This window comes from Somniosus microcephalus, unplaced genomic scaffold, assembly GCF_052327205.1.
Source record: "Somniosus microcephalus isolate GS21.2 unplaced genomic scaffold, FLI_Smic_1.0 unresolved_chr3, whole genome shotgun sequence".
Taxonomy (NCBI): Eukaryota; Metazoa; Chordata; class Chondrichthyes; order Squaliformes; family Somniosidae; genus Somniosus; species Somniosus microcephalus.
In genome coordinates, this window is record NW_028225181.1 from 62,231,673 (window position 1) to 62,257,431 (window position 25,759).

The 25,759-nt window shown below is 47.9% G+C and overlaps 1 protein-coding gene across 1 annotated transcript in view; it reads left to right on the forward strand.

The window, feature by feature from the left end:
• Positions 1–25,759, forward strand: part of LOC147091612 (uncharacterized) — an 88,025-nt gene that overhangs the window by 17,664 nt on the left and 44,602 nt on the right. The window contains exons 4-5 of the mRNA XM_085976614.1: positions 289–451; positions 12,590–13,647. Of these exons, the coding sequence (XP_085832740.1) occupies positions 12,697–13,647 (951 nt within the window). The 5' untranslated portion in view covers positions 289–451; positions 12,590–12,696. The remainder of the gene's footprint in view (positions 1–288; positions 452–12,589; positions 13,648–25,759) is intronic.

Genomic DNA, 25,759 nt, shown 5'->3' on the forward strand with positions numbered 1-25,759 from the left:
CTGGTCCGGGGGTGGAGGGCGCGGTGGGTTCATGAGCAGTTTTGACAGAAAATGGCACATTTCCGCCCAGAGCAGTGAAAATGGGGGAGTCTCAGGAGGCCGGAAATTTACAGTGAGGAAATTCTCCAAACTAAGCACACAGCCTTCGAGCTGGGGATCTGAGGAAAGGGACAAAATCAAACAAATACTCGAGCCTTGAAATTGAATTATTAGTTAGCAGATTAAAAGTCTACATTACATTATTTCACGCTTTCAATATTGTTCTTATTTCTGCTTTGCCACAATTAGATCTCCCGATGAATGATGCTGTGACTGAGGAAGGTTCTCAGCTCGAAGTAAACTGGGATTGTAGACTGAGGAACACCAGCAGGTGAACCACCACAGGATTGTGAGCACCAACCGGAGAGAACCCTTCTGATTCAAAGCTTCCAGAGATCGACTGGGGAGCAAGGTAAGAGAAAGTCCCATTGACACAGATACACACTGGTCCTGGAGATGGACTGGGGAGAAAGGTCAGAGAGAGTCCCATTGACACAGATACACACTGGTCCTGGAGATAGACTGGGGAGAAAGGTCAGAGAGAGTCCCATTGACTCAGATACACACTGGTCCCGGAGATGGACTGGGGAGAAAGGTCAGAGAGAGTCCCATTGACTCAGATACACACTGGTCCTGGAGATGGGACCGGGGAGAAAGGTCTGAGAGAGTCCCATTGACACAGATACACACTGGTCCTGGAGATAGACTGGGGAGAAAGGTCAGAGAGAGTCCCATTGACTCAGATACACACTGGTCCTGGAGATAGACTGGGGAGAAAGGTCTGAGAGAGTCCCATTGACTCAGATACACACTGGTCCTGGAGATGGACTAGGGGAGAAAGGTCAGAGAGAGTCCCATTGACTCAGATACACACTGATCCTGGAGATAGACTGGGGAGAAAGGTCTGAGAGAGTCCCATTGACTCAGATACACACTGGTCCTGGAGATGGACTGGGGAGTGTAGGGGTTTCGCAAAATCCCCTATTTTCCCAGAAGATTGAAAAATATTGGTCCACATCGTGGACGAGAAATTGGGTGATGTGACTTGTCTACAATGTTTTGAAAATGTGCCTAGAACCGCAAAAGACTGCTCTGAGATGGAAAGAACATGGACAGCAATGGAATCTAGGAATTCGTGGAAATATTCACACACATTGAGACAGTACATCTTAATAAAATCGTTCCCTGGAGTTTGGGGCATTGGCAAGATACTGGGGCTTAAAAAACCAGCCTGTGAGGTCTGTGTGTATAGAAGTGGGAGGATCAGAGCAGTGGCTGAGTCAGACCTGTCAATCAACACCAGGGAGGTTCCCTCTCAGCACTTGAAGTTGCTTATTGACATAAGCAGATTACCACCTTGAGACCACACCGTCAGGACAATCGATTGTGAAACTGCTTCTGTTTACACAGCCATTCAGACGCTCAGCTCAACAGACAATGAGAGACTAGAAACCCTGGAACGGATCTTTGACCTGCAACAGTTTAAGAACTGAATGGGTTTAAATCGCCCATCATTCTGGGCAATAGAGCAGCTTGTATTCCCTTTTGTTTTAGCCCAGGTGAGCTCCGGATGTGGCTGCGGGAACATTTCAGCCCCACAGTGCAGACACACTAACCCAGTCCAACCACTTTGAGAGTTAGCCAATCACAGCTTTTCTCTTGTGTTGGAACTTTTTGGAGTGCGAATCTTCCAGACAGGCAAGCAGCAGGGGGGTGGGGCGTCCTCACAGGTATATATGATAGCTCCTGAGAAGCTATCGCTCTCTCTTTACCTTTCCTGGGACCACAGGTGAGACCTCTCTCTCTCTCTCTATCTCTCTCTCTCTTTATCTCTCTCTCTCTTTATCTCTCTCTCTCTTATCTCTCTCTCTTTATCTCTCTCTCTCTCTTTATCTCTCTCTCTTGTGTCTCTCTCTCTTTATCTCTCTCTCTTTGTCTCTCTCTCTTTATCGTCTCTCTCTTTATCTCTCTCTCTTCTCTCTTTATCTCTCTCTCTTATCTCTCTCTCTATCTCTCTCTCTCTTATCTCTCTCTCTCTCTATCTCTCTCTCTCTTTATCTCTCTCTCTCTTTATCTCTCTCTCTCTTATCTCTCTCTCTTTATCTCTCTTTATCTCTCTCTCTATCTCTCTCTCTCTATCTTATCTCTCTCTATCTCTCTCTCTTATCTCTCTTATCTCTCTCTCTTTATCTCTCTTTATCTCTCTCTACTCTTTCTCTCTCCTTCTGTCTCTCTCTCTCTTTCTCTCTCTCTGTCTTTCTCTCGTCTCTTCTCTCTCTCTCTTCGTCTCTCTCTCTCTCTTCTCTCTCTCTCTTTCTCTCTCTCTCTCTCTCTTTCTCTCTCTCTATCTATCTATCTCTCTCTCTATCTATCCAATTCCAATTCCAATTCAAATGCTTTATTGGCATGAAAGTTTACAGAGAACCATATTGCCAAAGCTTACATAGCAAAAAGGTACAGTTTTCCAACATTCTGTAGGTGTCAAATCGATTTGACATTTGTTGGGTACATACAATATTACTTTTAAACAATATTAATTTTAAACAGTCTTTCTACTTCATTTGGTACGTTCAATATTAATTTTAAACAGTCTTAATTTTAAACAGTCCTCAGGTTGTGACATGTTGTTACATATTTGGCCCCAAGATATGGTCTGTCTCCTTCTCCCAGGACTAATCTCAATTTTGACAGGTCATCCAATTCCTTGAAATCTGGGGTTGTTTGGCTTGGCTTGTTGAATAATATATTTCTTGATGTGTTGAATTTTTCGCATTTTAGGAGGAAATGCATTTCTGTTTCAACCTCGCCGGCCAGACATTGATCGCATATTCTATTCTCTCTAGGCTGCCAGGATTTCTTGTATCTGCCTTTTTCAATTTCCAGTTGGTGGTCGCTTAGTCTGTACCTGGTGAGGGTCTGTCTCTGTTTTGTGTCTCTGATGGTCGTGAGGTAGTCTGCCAGTTTATATTCTCTTTTTAGGGCCCGGTAACATTCTAATCTGCTTTGGCTTTCGGTTATTTTGTTCCAATGTTCCAGGTAGGTTTCTTTGCATTGTTTAATGATTTGGTTCACTCGGATTGGTGTTTGGACGGCTGTGTTGGTCTGGGGCTGGTCAGGGTCCGGCTGAGTACTTAGTTTCAGTAGCAGCTGACTCAGGGGACTCTTTTCTGGGTTTAGCTCTTGGGTCTGAAAGGCTTTGAAATGAAGGGTGTCTGGGGAGCTAGATTTGAGGTGATTTAGGAAGTTTAGTGCTCGTTTTTGGATGTTTATTATCAGTGGGTATCTGCCTAGTTCGGCTCTGCATGCATTTGTTGGCGTTTTTCTTTGGATGCGAAGGATGCTTCAGCAGAATTCTGCATGTAGGGCTTCTATTGTGTGTTTTTCCCATTTAGTGTAGCTTTGGTGATTTAGCGGGCCCCATACTTCACTACCGTACAGTGCAATGGGCAGGATTATGCTGTCAAATATTTTGAGCCAGATTTTGATTGGGATTTGGATGTTGTAGAATTTTCTTTTTATTGCATATAGGGCTCTTCGGGCTTTTTCTTTTAGTGCATTCACTGCTATGCTGAAGCTCCCTGATGCTGTAATAGTTAGACCAAGGTAGGTGTAGCTCATAGTGTGTCCTATAGTGGTATCACTGAGGGTAAACTGGTATTTGTTTTCCTGACATCTGGGCCTTTTTTGAAAAATCATGATGTTGGTTTTCTTTAGATTTACTGTTAGAGCCCAATTTTGGCAGTACTTGTCGAGTAGGTCTAGTTGTTGCTGTAATCCCTGTTCTGTGGGAGACAGCAGAACCAGGTCGTCCGCATAGAACAGGGATTTCACTTCTCCATCCAGGAGACGGAGACCTGGTGACTCGCTTTGCTCCAGCATGTCTGCTAATTCATTTATGTATATGTTGAACAGGGTCGGGCTCAAATTGCAGCCCTGCCGGACGCCTCTTCTCTGGGTGAAGAAATCGGTGCGTTTGTCTCCAATTTTGACCCCGCATTTGTTTTTCAGATACATTGATTTAATAAGGTCATAGACTTTGCCCCCTATTCCACACTGAAGAAGTTTATAATAGAGCCCTTCGTGCCATATAGAGTCAAAGGCTTTCTTGAAGTCGATGAAACAGGCGAATATTTTCCCATTTTTTGTTTGGTGTATATGTTTTTCAATGAGGGTGTGAAGGGTATAGATATGGTCGGCGGTGCGGTGTTTTGGAAGAAAGCCTATTTGGTTTTTTCTGAGGATATTATGTTTGTTAAGAAAATAAAGTAATCTACTATTTAGAATACTGCAGAATAACTTCCCTAGACAACTGTTGACACAGATGCCGCGGTAGTTATTTGGGTCTGATTTGTTTCCACTTTTTTATATATGGGGGAGATTAGTCCTTGGCACCAGATATCGGGAAAACAGCCTGAACGTAATATGATGTTGAATAATTTGAGTACCGCACCCTGCATCTCCATATTGCTGAACTTGAGCATTTCATTTTTGATGTTGTCTGGACCACAGGCTTTCTTTAGGTGGAGAGATTTTGTTTTTGTGGCCAGTTCTTTCCATGTGATTGGGGAGTCTAGAGGGTTTTGGTTGTCTTTAATTGTTGCTTCTAATGTGTGGAGTTTTTCTGTGACCTGATGTTGACTTGGGTTTGTTTCGTTTATTGCGATGTCTTTGTAGAGGTTTTCAAAATGTGTTCTCTCTCTCTCTCTCTTTCTCTCTCTTTCTCTCTTTCTCTCTCTCTCTCTTTCTCTCTCTCTCTCTCTCTCTCTTTCTCTTTCTCTTTCTCTCTCTCTCTCTCTCTCTCTCTCTTTCTCTCTCTTTCTCTCTCTTTCTCTCTTCTCTCTCTCTCTCTCTCTCTCCTCTCTCTCACTTCGCTGGACCACATGTGAGCAGAGTTTCTGACTCCTCAGCAAAGCAACCTAGTAAGGAGTTCGGGGATGGTAATTAAGGGGATATTGCTAAGGTTGTTTAACATTGGAGCCATCTAATCCCTCGTTTTTACCGTCTGCATTCCCCCATTTAAGCAATTTTACTGTAATTACTGTGTTCGTGTGGTATAGTTTATAATTTGATTGTAGTTTATTTAGTTAATAAAACTTGATTTTTCTCTCATCCAGACCATTTGTCCGTTATAATATCATTAATTATAAGTCCTTCAGTCAGAACTGGAAGGTGGGGGTAGCGATTCGAAACCACTGTTTGAAAACTGGTTTATTGGAAATTGGTTTACAGTGTAGCAGCAGGCTGCCTGACCAGGTGAATTACTGTAAACCAGGTAAAAGATTGGAATTGGTCAGAGTGCAGGCAAAGGCTGCAGACCAGGTGAATTACCTTAAACCAGTTAAAAGATGCCCCCCTACAGGAGAAAGGTCAGAGAGAGTCCCATTGACTCAGATACACACTGGTCCTGGAGATGGACTGGGGAGAAAGGTCAGAGTCCCATTGACTCAGATACACACTGATCCTGGAGATGGACTGGGGAGAAAGGTCAGAGGGAGTCCCATTGACTCAGATACACACTGGTCCTGGAGATGGACTGGGGAGAAAGGTCAGAGAGAGTCCCATTGACTCCGATACACACTGGTCCTGGAGATGGACAGGGGAGAAAGGTCAGAGAGAGTCCCATTGACCCAGATACACACTGGTCCTGGAGATGGACCGGGGAGAAAGGTCCGAGACAGTCCCATTGACTCAGATACACACTGGTGCTGGAGACGGACCCTCCCGCACTCGCCCCCTGATCCCTCCCGCACTCGCCCCCTGATCCCTCCCGCACTCGCCCCCTGATCCCTCCCGCACTCGCCCCCTGATGGGGCTCTTCTCAAGTAAACCAAGCGGTGCAATAATACACCCCCCCCCCCCCCCCCCGAATCAAGGCCCTGCTCCTGGGGAAGGTGATCAGGTCCCAGGAACCAGTACAAGTGAACAAAGTCAGTGTCAAGACCCTGCACCTGGGGAAGGTGATCAGGCCCTAGGAACCAGTACAAGTGAAGCGACTCCTTCTCCCGGAGATTTATTAAACGTGAATACTCCAAGAGTTGACCAAAAATCAGGTTAGTAATATTAATCAAGGAGTCAATTTCTGCTGTAAGGAGGGATGACACCTTAGCAGGTTCCTCTAATGAGGCCATATGGGTAGAACTTATAAACAAAAAGGGGCCAAGCACTTTGCTGGGAGTGTACTATAGGCCCCCAAACAGTAAGGGGGAGATAGAGGAACAGATATGTAGGCAAATCTCAGGGAAGTGTAGAAATAAGAGGGTAATAATTGTTGGGGATTTCAACTTCCCCAATATTAACTGGGATAGCCAGAGTGTGAAAGGCTTGGAGGGTGTGGAATTCTTAAAGTGCATCCAGGAGAGCTTTTTCAGCCAACATGTTGAAAGTCCGACAAGAGAAGGGGTGGTACTGGACCTAATTCGAGGGAATGTAGCAGGGCAAGTGGTAGAAGGGTTAGTAGGAGAGCATTTTGGTGACTGACCATAATTCGGTGAGATTTAAAGTAGTTATGGAAAAGGACAAAGATGGACCGGAAATAAAGGTTCTAAATTGGGGGAAGGCCGATTTTTACATGATAAGGCAGGATCTGGCCAAAGTGGACTGGGATCAGCTACTTGTAGGAAAATCCACATCAGAGCAGTGGGAGCCTTTCAGAAAGAAAATAGAGAGAGTACAACGCCAACATGTTCCCGTAAAGGTCAAGGGTGGGACCAACACGCCCAGGGAACCCTGGATGTCAAGGGACATACAAGAATGGTTTAGGGAAAAAAAGGGAGGCTTTTGGCAGATACAAAGGACTAAAAACAGTGGAAGCCCGAGAGGAGTATAGAAAGTGCAGGGGGTACTTAAAAAAGAAATTAGGAGAACAAAGAGGGGTCATGAAAAAACACTGGCAGGCAAAATAAAGGAAAATCCCAAGGTGTTTTATTAGTATATTAAGGGCAAGAGGATAACCAGGGAAAGAGTCGAGCCCATTGGGGACCAAAGTGGCAATCTGTGTGTAGAGCCAGAAGATGTAGGTGAGGTTTTAAATTAATATTTTGCATCTGTGTTCACTATGGAGAAGGACAATGCAGGCATAGAAATCAGGCAGGGGGATTGTGATACACTTGAACAAATTAGTACTGAGAGGGAGGAGGTACGAGTGGTTTTAGCAGGCTTAAAAGTGGATAAACCCCCAGGCCCAGCTGAGATGTAGTCCAGCCTGCTGTGTGAGGCAAGGGAAGAGATTGCAGGGGCTCTGACACAAATTTTCAGAACCTCTCTGGCCACAGGGGAGGTGCCAGAGGACTGGAGAACAGCTAACGTAGTACGATTATTCAAGAAGGGTAGTAGTAGGGATAAACCAGGGAATTACAGGCCAGTGAGCCGAACATCAGTGGTAGGGAAATTATTGGAAAAAATTCTGAGGGACAGAATTAGTCTCCATTTGGAGAGGCAAGGATTAATCAAGGATAGTCAGCATAGCTTTGTCAGGGGGAGATCATGTCTAAGCAATTTTATTGAATTTTTTGATGGGGGTGACTAGGTGTGTGGATGAGGGCAGTCCAGTTGATGTAGTCTACATGGACTTCAGTAAGGCTTTTGACAAAGTCCCACATGGGAGACTGGTCAAGAAGGTAAGAGCCCATGGGATCCAGGGCAATTTGGCACATTGGATCCAAAATTGGCTTAGTGGCAGGAGGCAGAGGGTGATGGTCGAAGGATGTTTTTCTGACTGGAAGCCTGTGTCCAGTGGTGTACCACAGGGTCTGGGTCCTTTGCTGTTTGTAGTGTACATTAATGATTTAGATATGAATGTAGGAGGTATGATCAGTAAGTTCGCAGATGACACGAAAATTGGTGGAGTGGTAAATAGCGAGGAGGGAAGCCTCAGGCTGCAGGAGAATATAGACGGGTTGGTTAGATGGGCAGCACAGTGGCAAATGGAATTTAACCCTGAAAAGTGTGAGGTGATGCATTCTGGGAGGACTAACTAGGGAATACACAATGAATGGTAGAACCCGAGGAAGGACAGAGGATCAGAGGGACCTTGGTGTGCATGTACATTGATCCCCGAGGGCAGCTGGACAGCTAGATAAGGTGGTTAAGAAGGCATATGGGCTACTTGCCTTCATTTGCCGAGGCATAGTATATAAGAGCAGGGGGGTTATGATGGAGCTGTACAAAACGCTAGTTAGGCCACAGCTGGAATACTGTGTGCAGTTCTGGTTGCCACACTATAGGAAGAATGTGATTGCATTGGAGAGGGTGCAGAGGAGATTCACCAGGGTTTTACCTGGGCTGGAGCGCTTCAGCTATGAAGAGAGACTGGACAGGCTGGAGTTGTTTTCCTTAGAGCAGAGAAGGCTGAGGGGGGACCTGATTGAGGTGTACAAAATTATGAGGGGCATAGATAGGGTAGATAGAAAGGAACTTTTCCCCTTAGTAGAGGGGTCAATAACCAGGGGGGCATAGTTTCAAGGTAAGGGGCAGGGGGTTTAGAGGGGATTTGAGGAAAAGCTTTTTCACCCAGAGGGTGGTTGGAATCTGGAACTCACTGCCTGAAAGGGTGGTAGTGGCATTAAATCCTCACAACATTCAAGAAGCATTTAGATGAGCACTTGAAACGCCATAGCATACAAGGCTATGGACCAAGTGCTGGAAAATGGGATTAGAATAGACAGGGCTTGATGGCCGGCGCGGACACGATGGGCCGAAGGGCCCCTTTCTGTGCTGTATAAATCTATGACTATGGTAGCACTCTTGCCTCTGAGGCATAAGGTTGTGGGTTCAAGTCCCACTCCAGAGACTTGAGCACAAAAATTCAGGCTGACACTCCAGTGCAGTACTGAGGCACTGTCAGAGGTGGCGTCTTTCGGATGAGACATTAAACTGAGGCCCTGTCTGCTCTCTCAGGTGGATGTAAAAGATCCCATGACACTATTTTGAGAAAGAAAGACTTGCATTTATATAGTGCTTTCATGACCAGCAGACGTCTTGAAGTGCTTTACAGCCAATGAAGTACTTTTGAGGTGTAGTCACTGTTGTAATGTGGGAAAGAGCAGGGGAAATATCCCAAGTGTCCGAGTCAATGTTTATCCCTCAATCAATGTAACAAAAGGATAATAGCAAAATACTGCGGATGCTGGAAATCTGAAATAACAACAGGAAATGCTGGAAACACTCAGCAGGCCAGGCAACATCCGTAGAGAGAGAAACAGAGTTAACAAAAAGATAGATTATCTGGTCATTATCACATTGCTGTTTGTGGGAGCTTGCTGTGCGCTATTTGACTGCTGCATTTCCTACATTACAACAGTGACTACACTTCAAAAGTACTTCATTGGCTGTAAAGCACTTTGGGATGTCCGGTGGTGGTGAAAGGCGCTATAGAAATGCAAGTCTTTCTTTCTTCACTGGTCTCACCAGTGACCTCTTCTGGCTGATGGTTGATTGACAGACGATAGTCCGTGCATGCGCACAAGGAGCGGCGGTTTGGAGCGAGTCCGGCACAGCGACCCCTCCCGGTCACCAAGGGTAATAACCGCGCATGCCCAGAGGAGACCAACCCCCTCCCTCCACGCGGAGCTGCACCCACGTGGTCGGATCCTGCCAGATGGAGTCGGTGCGGGCCATGCCGGGGAAAGGCCTTGGTGTCGGTTCCAGAGTCGCGATCGGTGACGCAAAGTGAGTTTTCTCCGCTCCGATCGGGTGGAGAATCGCGCGGGTGGGGGGAGGGGTGGATCGGGAGAGAATAAGGAGAAATAGAAAAACCTGAGAGTCCGCGAGGCCCCAGACCGAGCGGCATCAGTTGGACGGAGCACGTGATCTCCTCGGACACGTGACCCGGGCCCGCGGCCTGATTGACAGGAGCTTCTGACCAACAGGGAGCGAGTGGGGCGGGGCTGGAGGAGCAAGTCGGCGGCGAGTCCTCCAACCAACCAATCGGGGAGCCCGAGGGGCGGGACTAGCGCCGGCTGATTGTCTGATCTGCAGGGCAGCGAGTTTCTCCAGTCCCTTGTTCTGGGCCCGGGGCCAGGGGAGGCTGTGGGCCTTTATTCCCCTCATTGGACACAAGGCTCTTTGGCTCACAACACACTGGCTCAGGTTTTAATAGAGACTTTTTAAATTCATCAATAAAAGCAGATAAACCCCATGCTTCTGTAGAACAAACTTTCTAATATTTTATAGAATCATAGAATGGTTACAGCACAGAAGGAGACCATTCAGCCCGTCGAGCCCGTGCCAGCTCTCTGCAAGACTACTTCAGCTAGTCCCACTCCCCGCCCTTTGCCCGTAACCCTGCAAATTTCTTTACTTCAGGTACTTATCCAATTCCCTTTTGAAAGCCGTGATTGAATCTGCCTCCACCACCCTTTCAGGCAGTGCATTCCAGATCCTAACCACTCGCTGAGTTTAAAAAAAAGTTTTTCCTCATGTCGATTTTGGTTCTTCTGCCAATCCCCTTAAATCTGTGTCCTCTGGTTGTCGACCCTTCCGCCAATGGGAACAGTTTCTCTCTCCCTACTCTGTCCAGAACCCTAATGATTTTGAACACCTCTATCAAATCTCATCTCAACTTTCTCTGCTGTAAGGAGAATAACCCTAGCTGCTCGAGTCCATCCACCTAACTGAAGTCCCTTATCCCTGGAACCATTCTTGTAAATCTTTTCTGCACCCTCTCTGAGGCCTTCACATCCTTCATAAAGTGCGGTGCCCAGAATTGGACACAATACTCCAGTTGAGGCCGAACCAGTGTTTTATAAAGGTTGATCATAACCTCCTTGCTTTTGGACTCTATGCCTCTATTTATTAAGCCCAGGATCCTGCACGCATTTTTAACCACTTGCTCAACCTGCCCTGCCTCCTTCAATGATTTGTGCACACATACCCCCAGGTCTCTCTGTTCATGCACACATTTTAGACTTATACCCTTTAGTTTATATTGCCTCTCCTCATTCTTCCTACCAAAATATATCAGTTCGCACTTTTCTGCGTTAAATTTCATCTCCCATGTGTCCGCCCATTCCACCAGCCTGTCTATGTGCTCTTGAAGTCTATCACTATCCTCCTCACTGTTCACTATACTTCCACGGTTTGTGTCATCTGCATATTTTGAAACTGCCCTGTACACCCAAGTCTATGTCACTAATATATATTCTATAATATCTATATATATCTCAAGAAAAGCAGTGGTCCTAGTAACGACCCCTGGGGAACACCACTGTATACCTTCCTCCAGTCTGAAAAACAACCGTTCACCACTACGCTCTGTTTCCTGTAATTTTGCCAATTCCGTATCCATGCTGCCACTGTCCCTTTTATTCCATGGCCTTTTGGAAATCCATGTACAACATGTTAACTGCATTGCCCTCATTAACCCTCTCTGTTACCTCATCAAAAACCTCTATCAGAATCAGAGCGGCCGGGCCAGGCAGACGTGCGGCCAGGGCCCTGGCACCAGGAAACCCAGGGTGCAGCGCCTCCCCCATCCGAGCCGCCGCTTCTCGGTTTCTTCAGCCGGTTCCACCAAGTCTGACTCGGGACAAAGGACAGGAGCCAGGCTCCCAGAATGGCCCGGGGAGCATGCGCACTCTCAGCAGGGAAATCAGCGCGTTGGGTAGAGTGGTTTCTAGGGCGCGGTGATTGTGTGTGCTGCGGCCGCCATTAGTCAGCAGCTGTGGGGAAGAGTTATACTGCAGGCTGACGGAAGGTAGGGCCCTGGCTGCCTGTGTAGGTCTTTTTGTTGCTTTAGTTTGAGCTGGAGTAGAGATGGAAGAGAAGTTGCTGGGTTTAACCCCCAGTACTTCTGGGCCCAGGAGGACCCAACAATTTCCATTGTGTGACAGTCAAGGGAGGTGGATTCTGGGGAGATTAGGTTGTTACACAGACACTGTCCCTACAATGTAAAAGAATATTGTTTTAGTATAAGTATTTCTGTAGAGGCTTTTAATCCAGTTTACATCTACAGATTTGTTTTAATTCATTCTTCGGATGTGGGCGTTGCTCGCAAGACCAGAATATGATGCCAATCCCCATCTTCCCGTTGAGAAGGTGATGGTGGGCCGCCTTCTTGAACCGCTGCAGTCCGTGTGGTGAAGGTACTCCCACAATGCTGTTGTGTAAGGAGTTCCAGGATTTTCACCCAGTGATGATGTAGCAACGGCGATATATGTCAGGATGATGTGTGACTTGGAGGGGAACTTGGAGGTGATGGTGCTCCTATGCACCTTCTGCCTTTGTCCTTCTAGGTGCTGGAGGTTGCAGGTTTTGGAGGTTCTGTCAAAGTTCTGGTCATATTGCAGATGTATAAACTCCATCTCCTTTGCCCCCTCCCACTCTCTCCTCTCTCTCTCCTCCCATAGAGGCCAGAGGCCCAGACCAGGTGACAGATTCCCTTCACTGAGGGACATCAGTGAACCAATGGGAATTTATGACAATCCGGCAGCTTTCATGGTCACTTTTTTCTAGTGCCGGCCCCACAAATAACCAGATTCATTGAGCTCAATTTCACAACCTGCCTCTTTAGTGGGTTCTGTCTCACGCTCCCTGTTTTAAATTCATTTTACAGGGTATTAGAAGGGGAGGATTTGCAGACAGGAAACTCAAACCACACATCACATCAAGATCTGACAGTCACTCGATTCATCAGGAACTGAATATCATCGGCCTTTGAATATGGAAGCAAAAACCACCGTTCACACCAGGGAGAAACCGTACACGTGTTCTGTGTGTGGACAAGGCTTCACCCGATCCTCTGGCCTATCGCAACACAAGTGCATTCACACCGGGGAGAGGCCGTTCCCCTGCTCTGTGTGTGGGAAGGGATTCGCTCAGGCATCCATCCTGCTGACACACCAGCGAGTTCACACCGGGGAGAGGCCGTTCACCTGCTCTGAGTGTGGGAAGGGATTCACTGATCCATCCATCCTGCGGAGACACCAGCGAGTTCACACTGGGGAGAGGCCGTTCACCTGCTCTGAGTGTGGGAAGGGATTCACTTATTCATCCCACCTGCTGACACACCAGCGAGTTCACTCTGATGAGCGACCTTTTAACTGTTCGGACTGTGGGAAGTGCTTTAAAAGTTCCTGGGAACTGCTATTCCATCAACGTGTTCACACTGATGAGAGACCGTTCAGGTGCTCTCACTGCGGGACTGGGTTCAGGCGATCATCTGAGCTCACTGTACACCAGCGCACTCACACTGGGGAGAGACCGTTCACCTGCTCCGAGTGTGGGAAGGGATTCACTCGCTCATTCACCCTGCTGAATCACCAGCGAGTTCACTCTGACGAGAGACCTTTTAAATGCTCGGACTGTGGGAAGTGCTATATAACTTCCTGGGAACTGATACGCCATCAACGTGTTCACACTGACGAGAGACCGTTCAGGTGCTCTCACTGCGGGACTGGGTTCAGGCAGTCATCTGAGCTCGCTGCACACCAGCGCACTCACACTGGGGAGAGACCGTTCACCTGCTCCATGTGTGGGAAGGGATTCACTCGTTCATCCAACCTGCTGACACACCAGGGGCTTCACACTGGGGAGAGACCGTTCACCTGCTCCGTGTGTGGGAAGGGATTCACTCACTCATCCCACCTGCTGAAACACCAGCGAGTTCACCAGTGACTGCAGGGGTTGGATTCTGCTGTTGCTGCTGTTAATCACATCCAGGACTGAACCATGTTCATTCTGACAGGTGGGGTTCTTTCTGCTGCTGATAACTCCGGGAACTGGGCTGGAGTTTAATATTCTGGATAGATGTCAAATAAACCAGCTTTGTTTTAAACACATTATTGTAGATTTTCTTCTTTCCCTCCTGAATGTTTAGCATCACGTGGCTGGAGCTCAAAAAGGACAAACTGGGGGAGGATCATACGGCGGGAACAGAACTTCCTGGACACAGTCCTTCAGGGCCACACTGAGAGGGGTAAACGGAACTTTGGTCTTTCTTGTCTCTCTTCACTGACCGCAAAGTTGCCGTGTGGGTTAATCTCGAGGCGTGTGAGAAACGTGTCCCAGCCGCTCTCTGCCATGGTTCAGAGCTCCTAGGCACGGAACAGAAGGCTCCTTTAGGAATGTACCCCAGTGCTTTTTTTTTTTAATGGCCTTATTAACCTGTGTTGCTACTTTTAGTGACTTGTGTATCTGTATCCCTGGATCCCTCTGCTCCTCCAGCCCATTTAGACTATGGGGGAAATTCGGTGGCACCCCTTTTGGGTCGCAAACGTCACCGGGGCTGATTTTAGCCCCCTGACAAACTTAGCGCCCCAAGCAGGAGGCGGGGTGCTACTGGAAGTGCTCCCCTCCCTCTTGAGGCGCTACCAGTGAATTTCACGGTGCTTCGTGTTACAGCGCCACGCCCGTCGGCACACAGCACCGCATCATAGCAGACCGCCCTCCCTGATTAAAGGGGAGGTGCCTAGCACTGCGCACACCAGGGCCCTGCTGGACCACCGGGGAGCGGGGTGTCGGATCAAGAGGAGCACCGGGCTGACCGATCGCGGCCAGCACCCCGAAGAAGGAAGGGGAAGGGGGCAGGTGCTGGCAGTCGGCCAAAATAATAAGTTGCCGCCCGGCACCTGCCCTTTAAGTGGCATCGCCACGGCTGCAGGAACGACCCCTGACCCTGTCGGACATATTGTCTGGTGACAGGCCAGGGGTTGTATACCCAAGTTTGCAGCCGGGGTGCTGGGCATTGCGATGATGTCATTGCCGGCGGTGTAGTGCCACGGGGCGCTACCACCACCGCTAACCTCCCGCTGAATATCACAGGTTGCACAAAGTAACCGAATTTCACACCCTTGTCCAAGTAGTGAGTGGCCTCCTTATTCCCACCAAAACACACCGCCTCACACTGATCTACAGTGAAATTAATTAACACACCACCTCACACTGATCTACAGTGAAATTCATTAACACACCACCTCACACTGATCTACAGTGAAATTCATTAACACACCACCTCACACTGATCTACAGTGAAATTCATTAACACACCACCTCGCACTGATCTATAGTGAAATTCATGAACACACCACCTCGCACTGATCTATAGTGAAATTCATGAACACACCACCTCACGCTGATCTATCGTGATATTCATTAACACATCATCTCACACTGATCTATAGTGAAGTTCATTAACACACCACCTCACACTGATCTACAGTGAAATGCATTAGCACACCCCCTCACACTGATCTACAGTGACATTCATTAACACCACCTCACACTGATCTATAGTAAAATTCATTTGCCAATTACACCCCCATGCTGAAATTTATTAATGGCTTCTTGCATTTTGTCTTCCTTAGTATTAACTCCACCTTCTTTGGTGTTTTCGACAAACTTTGAAATTGTTCTTCTGATTCCTGAGTCCAAATCGTTTATGAACAACAGTGATCCCAGCACCGATCCCTGTGGAACACCACTGTACCTGAACTCTTAAATCACTCTGCTCCTCTACTCCTTTTAAAGTTTTACATAAGAACATAAGAATTAGGAGCAGGAGTGGGTCACACGGCCCCTCGAGCCTGCTCTGCCATTCAATAAGATCATGACTGATCATTGACCTCAACTCCACTTTCTCACCTGATCCCCATATCCCTTGATTCCCCTAGAGTCCAAATATCTATCTATCTCAGCGTTGAATATACTCAAAGACTCAGCATTCACAGCCCTCTGGGGCAGAAAATTCCAATGATTCACAACCCTCTGAGTGAAGAAATTCCTCCTTATCTCAGTCTTAAATGGCCAACCCCTTATCCTGAGATTATGCCCCCTAGTTCTACACACTCCAGCCAGGGGAAACAGCCTCTCAGCATCTACCCTGTCAATAACCCTCAAAATCTTATATGTTTCAACTTAAAATGTACATTTCCCTTCATTTTTCCTCCCAAAATGTAACACTTCACATATCTCTACACTAAATTTCAGCTGACCTCTACCTGTTCAATCTACTAACCCATGTATATCACTTTAAATCACTCTTCACAGTTCCCCACACTCCCTATTGTAGTCTCATCTAGATATTTTGATCTTGTGCTCCGTAAAGCCAAGCCCAGATCATTTGTCTATATTGAGAAGAGCAATGGTCCCAACACTGACCCTGGGGGACACCACTGTTTACACCCCTCCAGTCTGAACATCCATTAACCACTACTCTCTGTCCTTTACAAAACTTCCTATCCATGCTGCCCCACTCCCTTTAATACCGTGAGCCTTAACTTGTCCTTCCACTTTTAACTGTTTGTGTATCTGAGCCGCTTGTTTCCTACAATACAACACTGTCAGTGACTACACTTCGAAAGTACTTCATTGGCTGTGAAGCACATTGCGACGTCCTGAGGTGGCGAAAGGTGCTATATAAATGCAAGTCTTTCTTGTAGGTTTTAGAGATATTAACATAAGGCTAAAATTCATTGACATCAAATGTCTTATGTAATATGCATTATGCGAAAGAGAAGTTTAGTCTGAGTTAGAAACTCAAACAGGTGTTTCACTGCAGCCAGGTCGCTATGGCAACACTGAAAAGACATTCCATTCACTGAATCGACTGGTTGGAATCTGTAATCATCAGGGGAAAGAACAGAGTGTGTCTGTTATTAAACACAATATAAGCTTAAAGCAGAGTGAGTAGTAGAATAGATTAAATTATAATGTGTGCTGTTCATACGTATAATTGTGAAACTATAAGAAATAACATAATTAACAGCAGGCATGGTAGTTTAGGGATGATGAGAACATTACTGAAGAAAAGTAACTGTTGGGAACCAGGGAATCACAGAAACCCCACCGTGCAGATAGAGGCCATTTCGGCCCATCGAGCCTGCACCGACACATATCCCACCTGATCCCCGTAACCCCTACACCAACACATATCCCACCCTATCCCCGTAATCCCACATATTTAATCCCCCTAACACTAAGGGTCAATTTATCATAGCCAATCAACCTAACCCGCACATCTTTGGACTGTGGGAGGAAACCGGAGCACCCGGAGGAAACCCACGCAAACACGGGGAGAATGTGCAAACTCCACACAGACAGTCACCCGAGGCCGGATTCGAACCCAGGTCCCTGGCGCTGTGAGGCAACAGTGCTAACCACTATGCCACCGTGCTTGTAAATCACAGATTAGTGAATTTCCAGCTGTCTTTTCCTCGCTTCCTGCCAAAACCCAGCAGAGAAGACAAAGAGTCAGGTGCCAGAGATGGATCACTGCAGGGTATAAAAGTGAGGGGATACTGATGTAAGGGGGCAGTCGGGACTGGAGATCAAGCTCAGGGCACCTGAGGTTCCATCCAGTGGGCTGACCTCGTGTAATGTTAGTGGGAGTGGTGTACAGACCTCCAAACAGTAATGCAGAGGTTGGGGATGGCATTAAATGGGAAATTAGAGACGCGTGCAATAAGGGCACAGCAGTTATCATTGGTGACTTTACATATAGATTGGGCTAACCAAATTAGTAACAATACTGTGGAGGAGGAATTCCTGGAGTGTATATGGGATGGTTTCCTGGACCAATATGTCGAGGAATCAACTAGAGATCATGCCATCTTAGACTGGGTATTATGTAATGAGAAAGGATTAATTAGCAATCTTGTTGTGCGAGGCCCCTTGGGTCAGAGCGATCATAAGATGATAGAATTCTTCATGAAGATGGAGAGATCCCACAGCAGGATCTGTCATGAAACATTCCACAAACATTCCTCTATAAAGTCCAGTCCAGAAAAATATCAAATGGCTTGATGTATAGATGTAGATTTGCCTTTTACAAATTCTTGAAAGTGAGGCAATGTAAGATCCCACAACAGTGCAGTTTGGAATTAAATCAGTATTATCTCATGGTCTATATTCTCTAGGTTTTTCAGACATGAGATTCAGTACCAATGCACACAGCAGATAACTTGAACACAGACAAGCCCTGCATACACACCAGCTTTTGCTGTCTGTCTCTCTCTCTCTCTCTCACACACACACACACACAGGCCAGCCTTTAGATTGCCATAAATCACTGTCAGCAATCAAAGAAAGTTGATTTCTTTCATTGCTCCGCTCTGTTTGGCAGTTTAAAAGCAAACAGAGAGTATACAGTATTTTATCTTTTCACTTTGTGGTCTACAGAAACAGGCTTTCTATTCTGCAACGTGCCTTATGATTTCATGTCTCTCTCACTCTCACTGACTGTCTGCCACTCACACAGTCTCCCTCCCACCCACACTGAACTAAAATGAACAGTAACATGACACACACACACAAACAGACTCTGCAATTTGCAGACACACAGACACCCACTCACATACAGACACACTCACACAGACTACAATTTGCAGACACCCACTCACATACAGACACACTCACACAGACACCCACTCACATACAGACACACTCACACAGACTCTGCAATTTACAGACACACAGACACCCACTCACATACAGACTCACTCACACAGACTCTACAATTTACAGACACCCACTCACATACAGACACACTCACACAGACTCTACAATTTACAGACACACAGACACCCACTCACATACGGACACACTCACACAGACTCTGCAATTTACAGACACACACACACCCACTCACATACAGACTCACTCACACAGACTCTACAATTTACAGACACATAGACACCCACTCACATACAGACACACTCACACAGACTCTGCAATTTGCAGACACACAGACACCCACTCACATACAGACACACTCACACAGACTCTGCAATTTGCAGACACACAGACACCCACTCACATACAGACACATTCACACAGACTCTGCAATTTACAGACACACACTCATGTACAGACACACTCACACAGACTCTGCAATTTACAGACACCCACTCACATACAGACACACTCACACAGACTCTGCAATTTGCAGACACACAGACACCCACTCACATACAGACACACTCACACAGACTCTACAATTTGCAGACACACTCTTCTTCTTCTTAGGCAGTCCCTCGGAACCGAGGATGACTTGCTTCCACATTAAAAATGAGTGCTCAGGTGACTGATGTGTCCAATGTGGGACCGACAGTCTCTGTCACAGGTGGGGCAGACGGTGGTTGAAGGGGCGGGTGGGTGGGGTGCTTGGGTTGATGTGCGCTCCTTGCGCTGCCTGTGCTTGGCTTCCACTTGCTCCCGGCGAAGAGACTAGAGGTGTTCGGCGCATTCCCGGATGCTTCTCCTCCACTTTGTGTGGTCTTGGGCTAGGGATTCACAGGTGTCGGTGGGGATGTTACACTTTTTCAAGGAGGTTTTGAGGGTGTCCTTGAAGTGTTTCCACTGCCCACCTTGGGCTCTCTTGCTGTGCCGGAGCTCTGAGTAGAGTGCTTGTTTTGGGAGTCTCGTTTCGGGCATGCGGACAATGTGACCCGTCCATTGGAGCTGATCGAGCGTGGTCAAAGCTTCGCTGCTGGGGATGTTGGCCTGAGCAAGAACACTGACGTTGGTGCACCTATCCTGCCAATGCATTTGCAGGATCTTGCGGAGGCAGCATTGGTGGTACCTCTCCAGTGCTTTGAGGTGCATGCTGTACATGGTCCATGTGTCTGAGTCATACAGCAGGGCGGGTATCACTGCTGCTCTGTAGACCATGAGCTTAGTGCCGGGTTTGAGGTCCTGGTCTTCAAACACTCTTCTTCAGGCGACCAAAGGCTGCACTGGCACACTAAAGGCGGTGTTGGACTTCGTCGTCGATGGCAGATACCCACTCACATACAGACACACTCGCACAGACTGCAATTTGCAGACACAGACACTCACTCACATACAGACACACTCGCACAGACTCTGCAATTTGCAGACACACACATCCATTTTGAAAGGGGTGCAGCCTGGGAGCGGTTGAGTCACGTGACCCTGTGGCTGGGCCTCTGACCTCACAATGGGAGATGACGCAATCAGCTCGAGCTGGAAACCCTTAAATTAAATTAAAATCAAATCAACGGCCGGAAATGGTCACACAATGGGAGCAGTGACTGTTATGTATTGTGTGTTCTCCTCCCACCTGTGGTGGCACTGTCACAGCAGATAAATGGTTGGGTGTTCTCTTGGTTAAGTTTAGCTCTCTTTGTTTGGAACTTTCCAGAACTTCCCTTTCCTATCTGAATAAAGCACTTCATGTTTGAATCTCTGAGTTCTGAGTCCTAAATTGTGTCTAGGTAGAAAGGTACCGACACAACAAGTGGTGACGAGGATCGGATGAATCTGCATTGTGGGAACTTTCTTGTTTTCGACTACAAAACACTCGGAACAGAGATTGCAGCATCACATTAACGTTATGGCAGTGAGTAAACAGAAATTTTAATTTGAAACGTGAGATGGCTACTATATTAGGAAACATCGGTGATTTTGATGAAAATGTGGAGCAATGGAGCACATATACGGAACATTTTGACTATTTTGTATTGGCGAATGTGGTGGCAAACGAAAAGGTCGTGCCTATCTTTTTGAGTGTAATGGGGCCGAAGACATTCAATTTACTTCGCAGCCTTGTGCAGCCAGATAAGCCAGGAACTAAAACATATAAGCAACTAGTGGAAATTCTTGGAGCACATTTTTCAACAAAACCTCTGGTTATTGCTGAGAGATTTAGATTTCACAAATGGAATCGAGGAGGGGGAATCAGTGACGATGTTTATTGCTGCTTTAAAAAGGTTGTCAGAGCACTGCAAGTTCAAAGAGGCGCTGAAGGACACCATTAGAGACAGACTCGTGTGTGGTCTGCAAACTGCAGCCACACAGAAGCGGCTTCTTACTGAGGACAACCTTACTCTTGAAAAGGCCATTGAAGTTAGTGTCTCCATGGCGATGGCGGAAAAGGAGGCTCACCAGTTGAGTTCAACAGGGAGAGTTCACAAGGTGTCGTCTGAGCCTAAAGGTGCGCGGAACAGCACATGTTACCGTTGTGGGAAAACGGGCCATCACGCTAATGACTGCTGGTGTACGGAGCTGGAATGCCGAAATTGTGGCAAAAAGGGTCACATTGAATGCACCTGTAGAGGTAAAAAAAGAACAGACAGAGCTGGGAAGCATGAAAGCAAAATGTCTGTATTTGGACAAGAGAGGAAAAGGAGTGTTCATTCAGTGCAGTATGATGGAACAAGCAAAACAGAGGGGAGCGACACCTCTGAGGAGGAAGAGGTGCACATACTGATGGTTGCAGGTGGTTCAAATGGCTACTGGGTGTCACCACTGGTGGAGGGACATTCAGTGCGGATGGAGGTGGACACAGGCACGGCTGTGTCCCTTGTTTCAGACACTGTCTACAACAAAATGCTAAAGCATCTTGCCCTTCAGCCAACAAACATTGTGCTAAAGACGTATACCGGCGAACCTGTGGTCATGAGAGGCGCCATTGAGGTGACAGTTAAATTGAATGGACAGACTGCAAAACTGCCACTATATGTGGTGAAGGGAAATTACCCATCTCTACTGGGACGTGCGTGGCTAGAGAAAATCACGCTGGACTGGCCTGCAGTCCGCATGATGTCAAAAGGGGAGTCAGGTCTGACTGCAGTGTTAAACAAACATGCAGAACTCTTCAATGGGGAACTTGGGAGCATGAAAAAGATTAGTGTGAGACTGGGCATTAAACCTGACAGCAAGCCGAAGTTTCACAAAGCCCGACCTGTACCCTATGCAATTAGGCCAAAAGTTGAGGCTAACTTGGAGGCCTTAGTCGAGAATGGAGTCCTGGAGCCTGTGAGCATGAGCAAATGGGCCACACCCATTGTTCCTGCCCTGAAAAAGGATGGATCTGTTCAAATCTGCGGGGATTTTAAAGTGACTATTAACCCGGTGCTGTCTGCGGAACAGTACCCTCTTCCCCTCATTGATGATCTTTTTACGGGCCTGGCTGGAGGGCAAAAGTTCAGCAAAATAGACTTATGCCAGGCTTATCTACAAATGCATGTCGATGACAAATCAAAGGAGCTGCTGACAATTGTGACACACAAGGGGCTATACAGGTACTGCCGCCTTCCGTTTGGAATTACGTCGGCCCCTGCTCTATTCCAAAGGGCAATGGATCAGATTTTGAGTGGACTGCCAGGAGTCCAGTGCTACCTGGACGACATCCTTGTCACTGGGACAAATGAGGAGGATCATCTTCTGAACTTGGATGCGACACTACAATGACTGAAAGAGTACGGACTCAGAGTTCGTAAGGACAAATGTGAATTCTTTCAGTCTTCAGTTGAGTACCTGGGGCATGTGATTGACGCTACTGGCCTGCATAAGGCGCCGTCAAAGGTCAAGGCGATCATGGAGGCCCCAGCACCCCAGAATGTGAGCCAGTTACATTCATTTCTGGGGCTACTTAACTACTATGGGAAGTTTATTCCAGACTTAGCAACATTGCTGAAGCCATTACATCAGTTGCTATGTCAAGGCAAAACATGGAAATGGACTGAACTGTGCAACAAAGCTTTCGCCCAAGCAAAGAAAGCATTGCTGAAATCGGAGGTCCTGACACACTTCGACCTTAAGCTACCCATGCAGCTAGTATGTGATGCGTCACCATATGGTGTGGGAGCAGTCATATCCCACATCATGCCTTCTGGTGAAGAGAAACCTATCGCCTTCGCATCACGCACCTTGAACAAGGCCGAGAGTAACTATGCACAGATTTTCGGGTCACAGAATCACAGAATCACAGAAACCCCACAGTGCAGATAGAGGCCATTTCGGCCCATCGAGCCTGCACCGACACATATCCCACCCGATCCCCGTAACCCCTACACCAACACATATCCCACCCTATCCCTGTAACCCCACGTATTTAATCCCCCTAACACTAAGGGTCAATTTATCATAGCCAATCAACCTAACCCGCACATCTTTGGACTGTGGGAGGAAACTGGAGCACCCGGAGAAAACCCACGCAAACACGGGGAGAATGTGCAAACTCCACACAGACAGTCGCCCGAGGCCGGATTTGAACCCGGGTCTCTGGCGCTGTGAGGCAACAGTGCTAACCACTATGCCACCGTGCTGCCCTCGCACCGGAATTCCATCTCTTGCTGCAAGCAGGATGCAAAGGTGGGCTTTACTGTTGTCAGGACACACATGACATCAAATATCGCAAATCAGACTTGCACGGCAACGCAGACGGTCCCTCGAGGCTACCCTTGCCTGTTACTCCCCCAGAGCCTCGTCAGATAGACATCTTCTACTTTAGACAAGTGGAGGGAGCACCTGTCACAGCAGTTCAGGTGCGAAGGTACACCCGCAACGATCCAGTCCTGTCTGAGGTAATGGATGATGTCATTCGAGGGAGAGCCATAGGTGATTCATCTAGTTTGAAACCTTACGTTTCAAAAAGAAGTGAGCTCTCCGTCCAGGCAGGTTGTCTTCTTTGGGGACGCGGTGTCATCATTCCGCCACCTCTGAGGGAACCTATACTGCAACAACTTTATACAGGCCACAGTGCGATGGTTCGGATGAAGGAAATGGCAAGAAGCTACTTCTGGTGGCCAGGTCCTGATGGAAATATTGAGGAGAAAGCCAAAACATGTTCCCCATGTCAAAGGGTCCAAAATGTTCCACAGCTGGCAACCCTACACCCCTGGGATTGGCCTGCAGAAGTGTGGCAGCGAGTACATGTGGACTTTGCCGGTCCTTTCGAAAAGAAGATGTTTATGGTGTTTGTGGACGCTCATAGCAAGTGGCTGGAGGTCGCTGTGATGAGGTCTACCACGGCAGAGCAAACAATTGAGAAACTTGGTGAGATGTTCAGCCGTTATGGCTCACCGGAACAACTCATAAGTGACAACGGTCCACAATTTGTATCACAGGAGTTTGCAACCTTCCTGCACGTGAATGGTGTCCAACACATCAGGTCTGCGCCTATCATCCCTCTACTAACGACCAGGCAGAGAGGTTCATGCAAACTTTGAAGCACGCCTTGAAGGCATCGCAAGGTCAGGGCTCCATCCACCAACGTCTGAACAACTTCCTGTTGTCCTACAGGAACGAGCCGTATGCCACAACCAAAACTTCCTCCGCTTCACTCATAATGAAGAGGCAGTTGCGGACAAGTTTTGACTTACTCAAACCTCCAAGGGCAGGACAGGTTGTCCATTGTCAACAACAAGCTCAAGTTGAAAAGAGAGGGAAAAGAGCCAAGGAGAGACGGTTTCATCCTGGAGAGCACGTCCTAGCTCGAACCTACAACACTGGACCGAAATGGATTCCTGCTACGGTGATTGCACAGACAGGCCCCGTGTCTTACATGGTTGAGACTGCTGAGGACATCGTTTGGAGAAGACACACAGATCAACTGTTGCTAGGAGCAGAGACAGCCACAGAGGCTCCAATGGCTGGTTGGCCTGAACTGTTTCCAGATGATACCGCAAACCAGCATCCTTTGTCACAGTGCTCTTCTCCAACACAGGAAGTCATAGAGACTGTTCCACCTGTGCAAGCTCCTGACTTTCGACTGACACAGGCACCTTCTCCATCCAGGCCTGTGTCAATGCCTACTGCTGTGGAAGCCAGTGATGGCTGCCGGTATCCTGCCAGGGAGCGGCGGCTTCCAAGACACTTGGATCTGTAGGCTTAGAGACTTACCCACAAGACTGGGGCAGAATAAACCCCAGGGTAAAGTCAGGGTTTGAGGCAGTCTACCTCTACCCTTGGTTAGTGAGTGCATTGAAAGTAACTTAACTGTTGAGGAATAATGTGGACCTTTCATTTAAGAGGGGAGGAATATGTTATGTATTGTGTGTTCTCCTCCCACCTGTGGTGGCGCTGTCACAGCAGATAAATGGTTGGGTGTTCTCTTGGTTAAGTTTAGCTCTCTTTGTTCAGAACTTTCCAGAACTTCCCTTTCCTTCCTGAATAAAGCACTTCATGTTTGAATCTCTGGCCTAGAAATTGGGTTCTGGTCTTGCCAGGGCTGTAGCGCCAGAAAGTTTGCGCCAGCGGTAATGCGGCAGCGCGCGACGAAAATTCGGGTGCGCCGGGCCCAGACGGCGGCGGGTGCTAAAACCCTCCTTTAGCGCCTCAAAACGGGCGTGAACTTGGGTTTCCCGGCGCTAATCCCCCGCTGCGGCACCCGATGCGGTGCGGCAGGCGGGGGAACTGCAGGCCTCCTCCTCCTGTTAAGGAGGAGCTGCCTGCAGCTGACAACTGTCCGGCGGATTGACCCGACATCTGAGCCCGGCACCTCGGGGAAGTGCCGGGCTCGCATGAGACACTGATCAGGGCCGCGGGGGGGGAATGCAGGAGTCCAGGAAGGGAGGTGCGGGCAGGCGGCCGCCGGGAACGCGGCCGGCCGCCGCTCCACCTTTATGCGCCGGCGCACACTGGGGGAAGACTCTGTTGCCAGAGTCTTAGTTGCGCCTGCCACGGGCGAGGCGGGCGCAACTGAATTTCGGCTTGGGGCCGGGTTACCACGGCAACCGGGACGCTGCGCACACCGATGACGTCATCGGTGCCGGCGCAGCGCTACCGGTGCAACGCCGATTTAGGGCCCCAGGGAATTTCTCAACTGGCCATAACTCCGGCGCTAGGCCCTCTAGCGCCTCAAATGCGGCGCTAAGCCTACCGAATTTCTAGGCCTCTGAGTTCTGAGTCCTAAATTGTGTCTAGGTAGAAAGGTACCGACACAACAGTGACGTCATCAATTGTAATGGTCACACAGACACACTCAGTCTGGGTCTTGTTTCCTGTAGCACACACAGGAGTCTCTCTCCAGATAAACTGAACT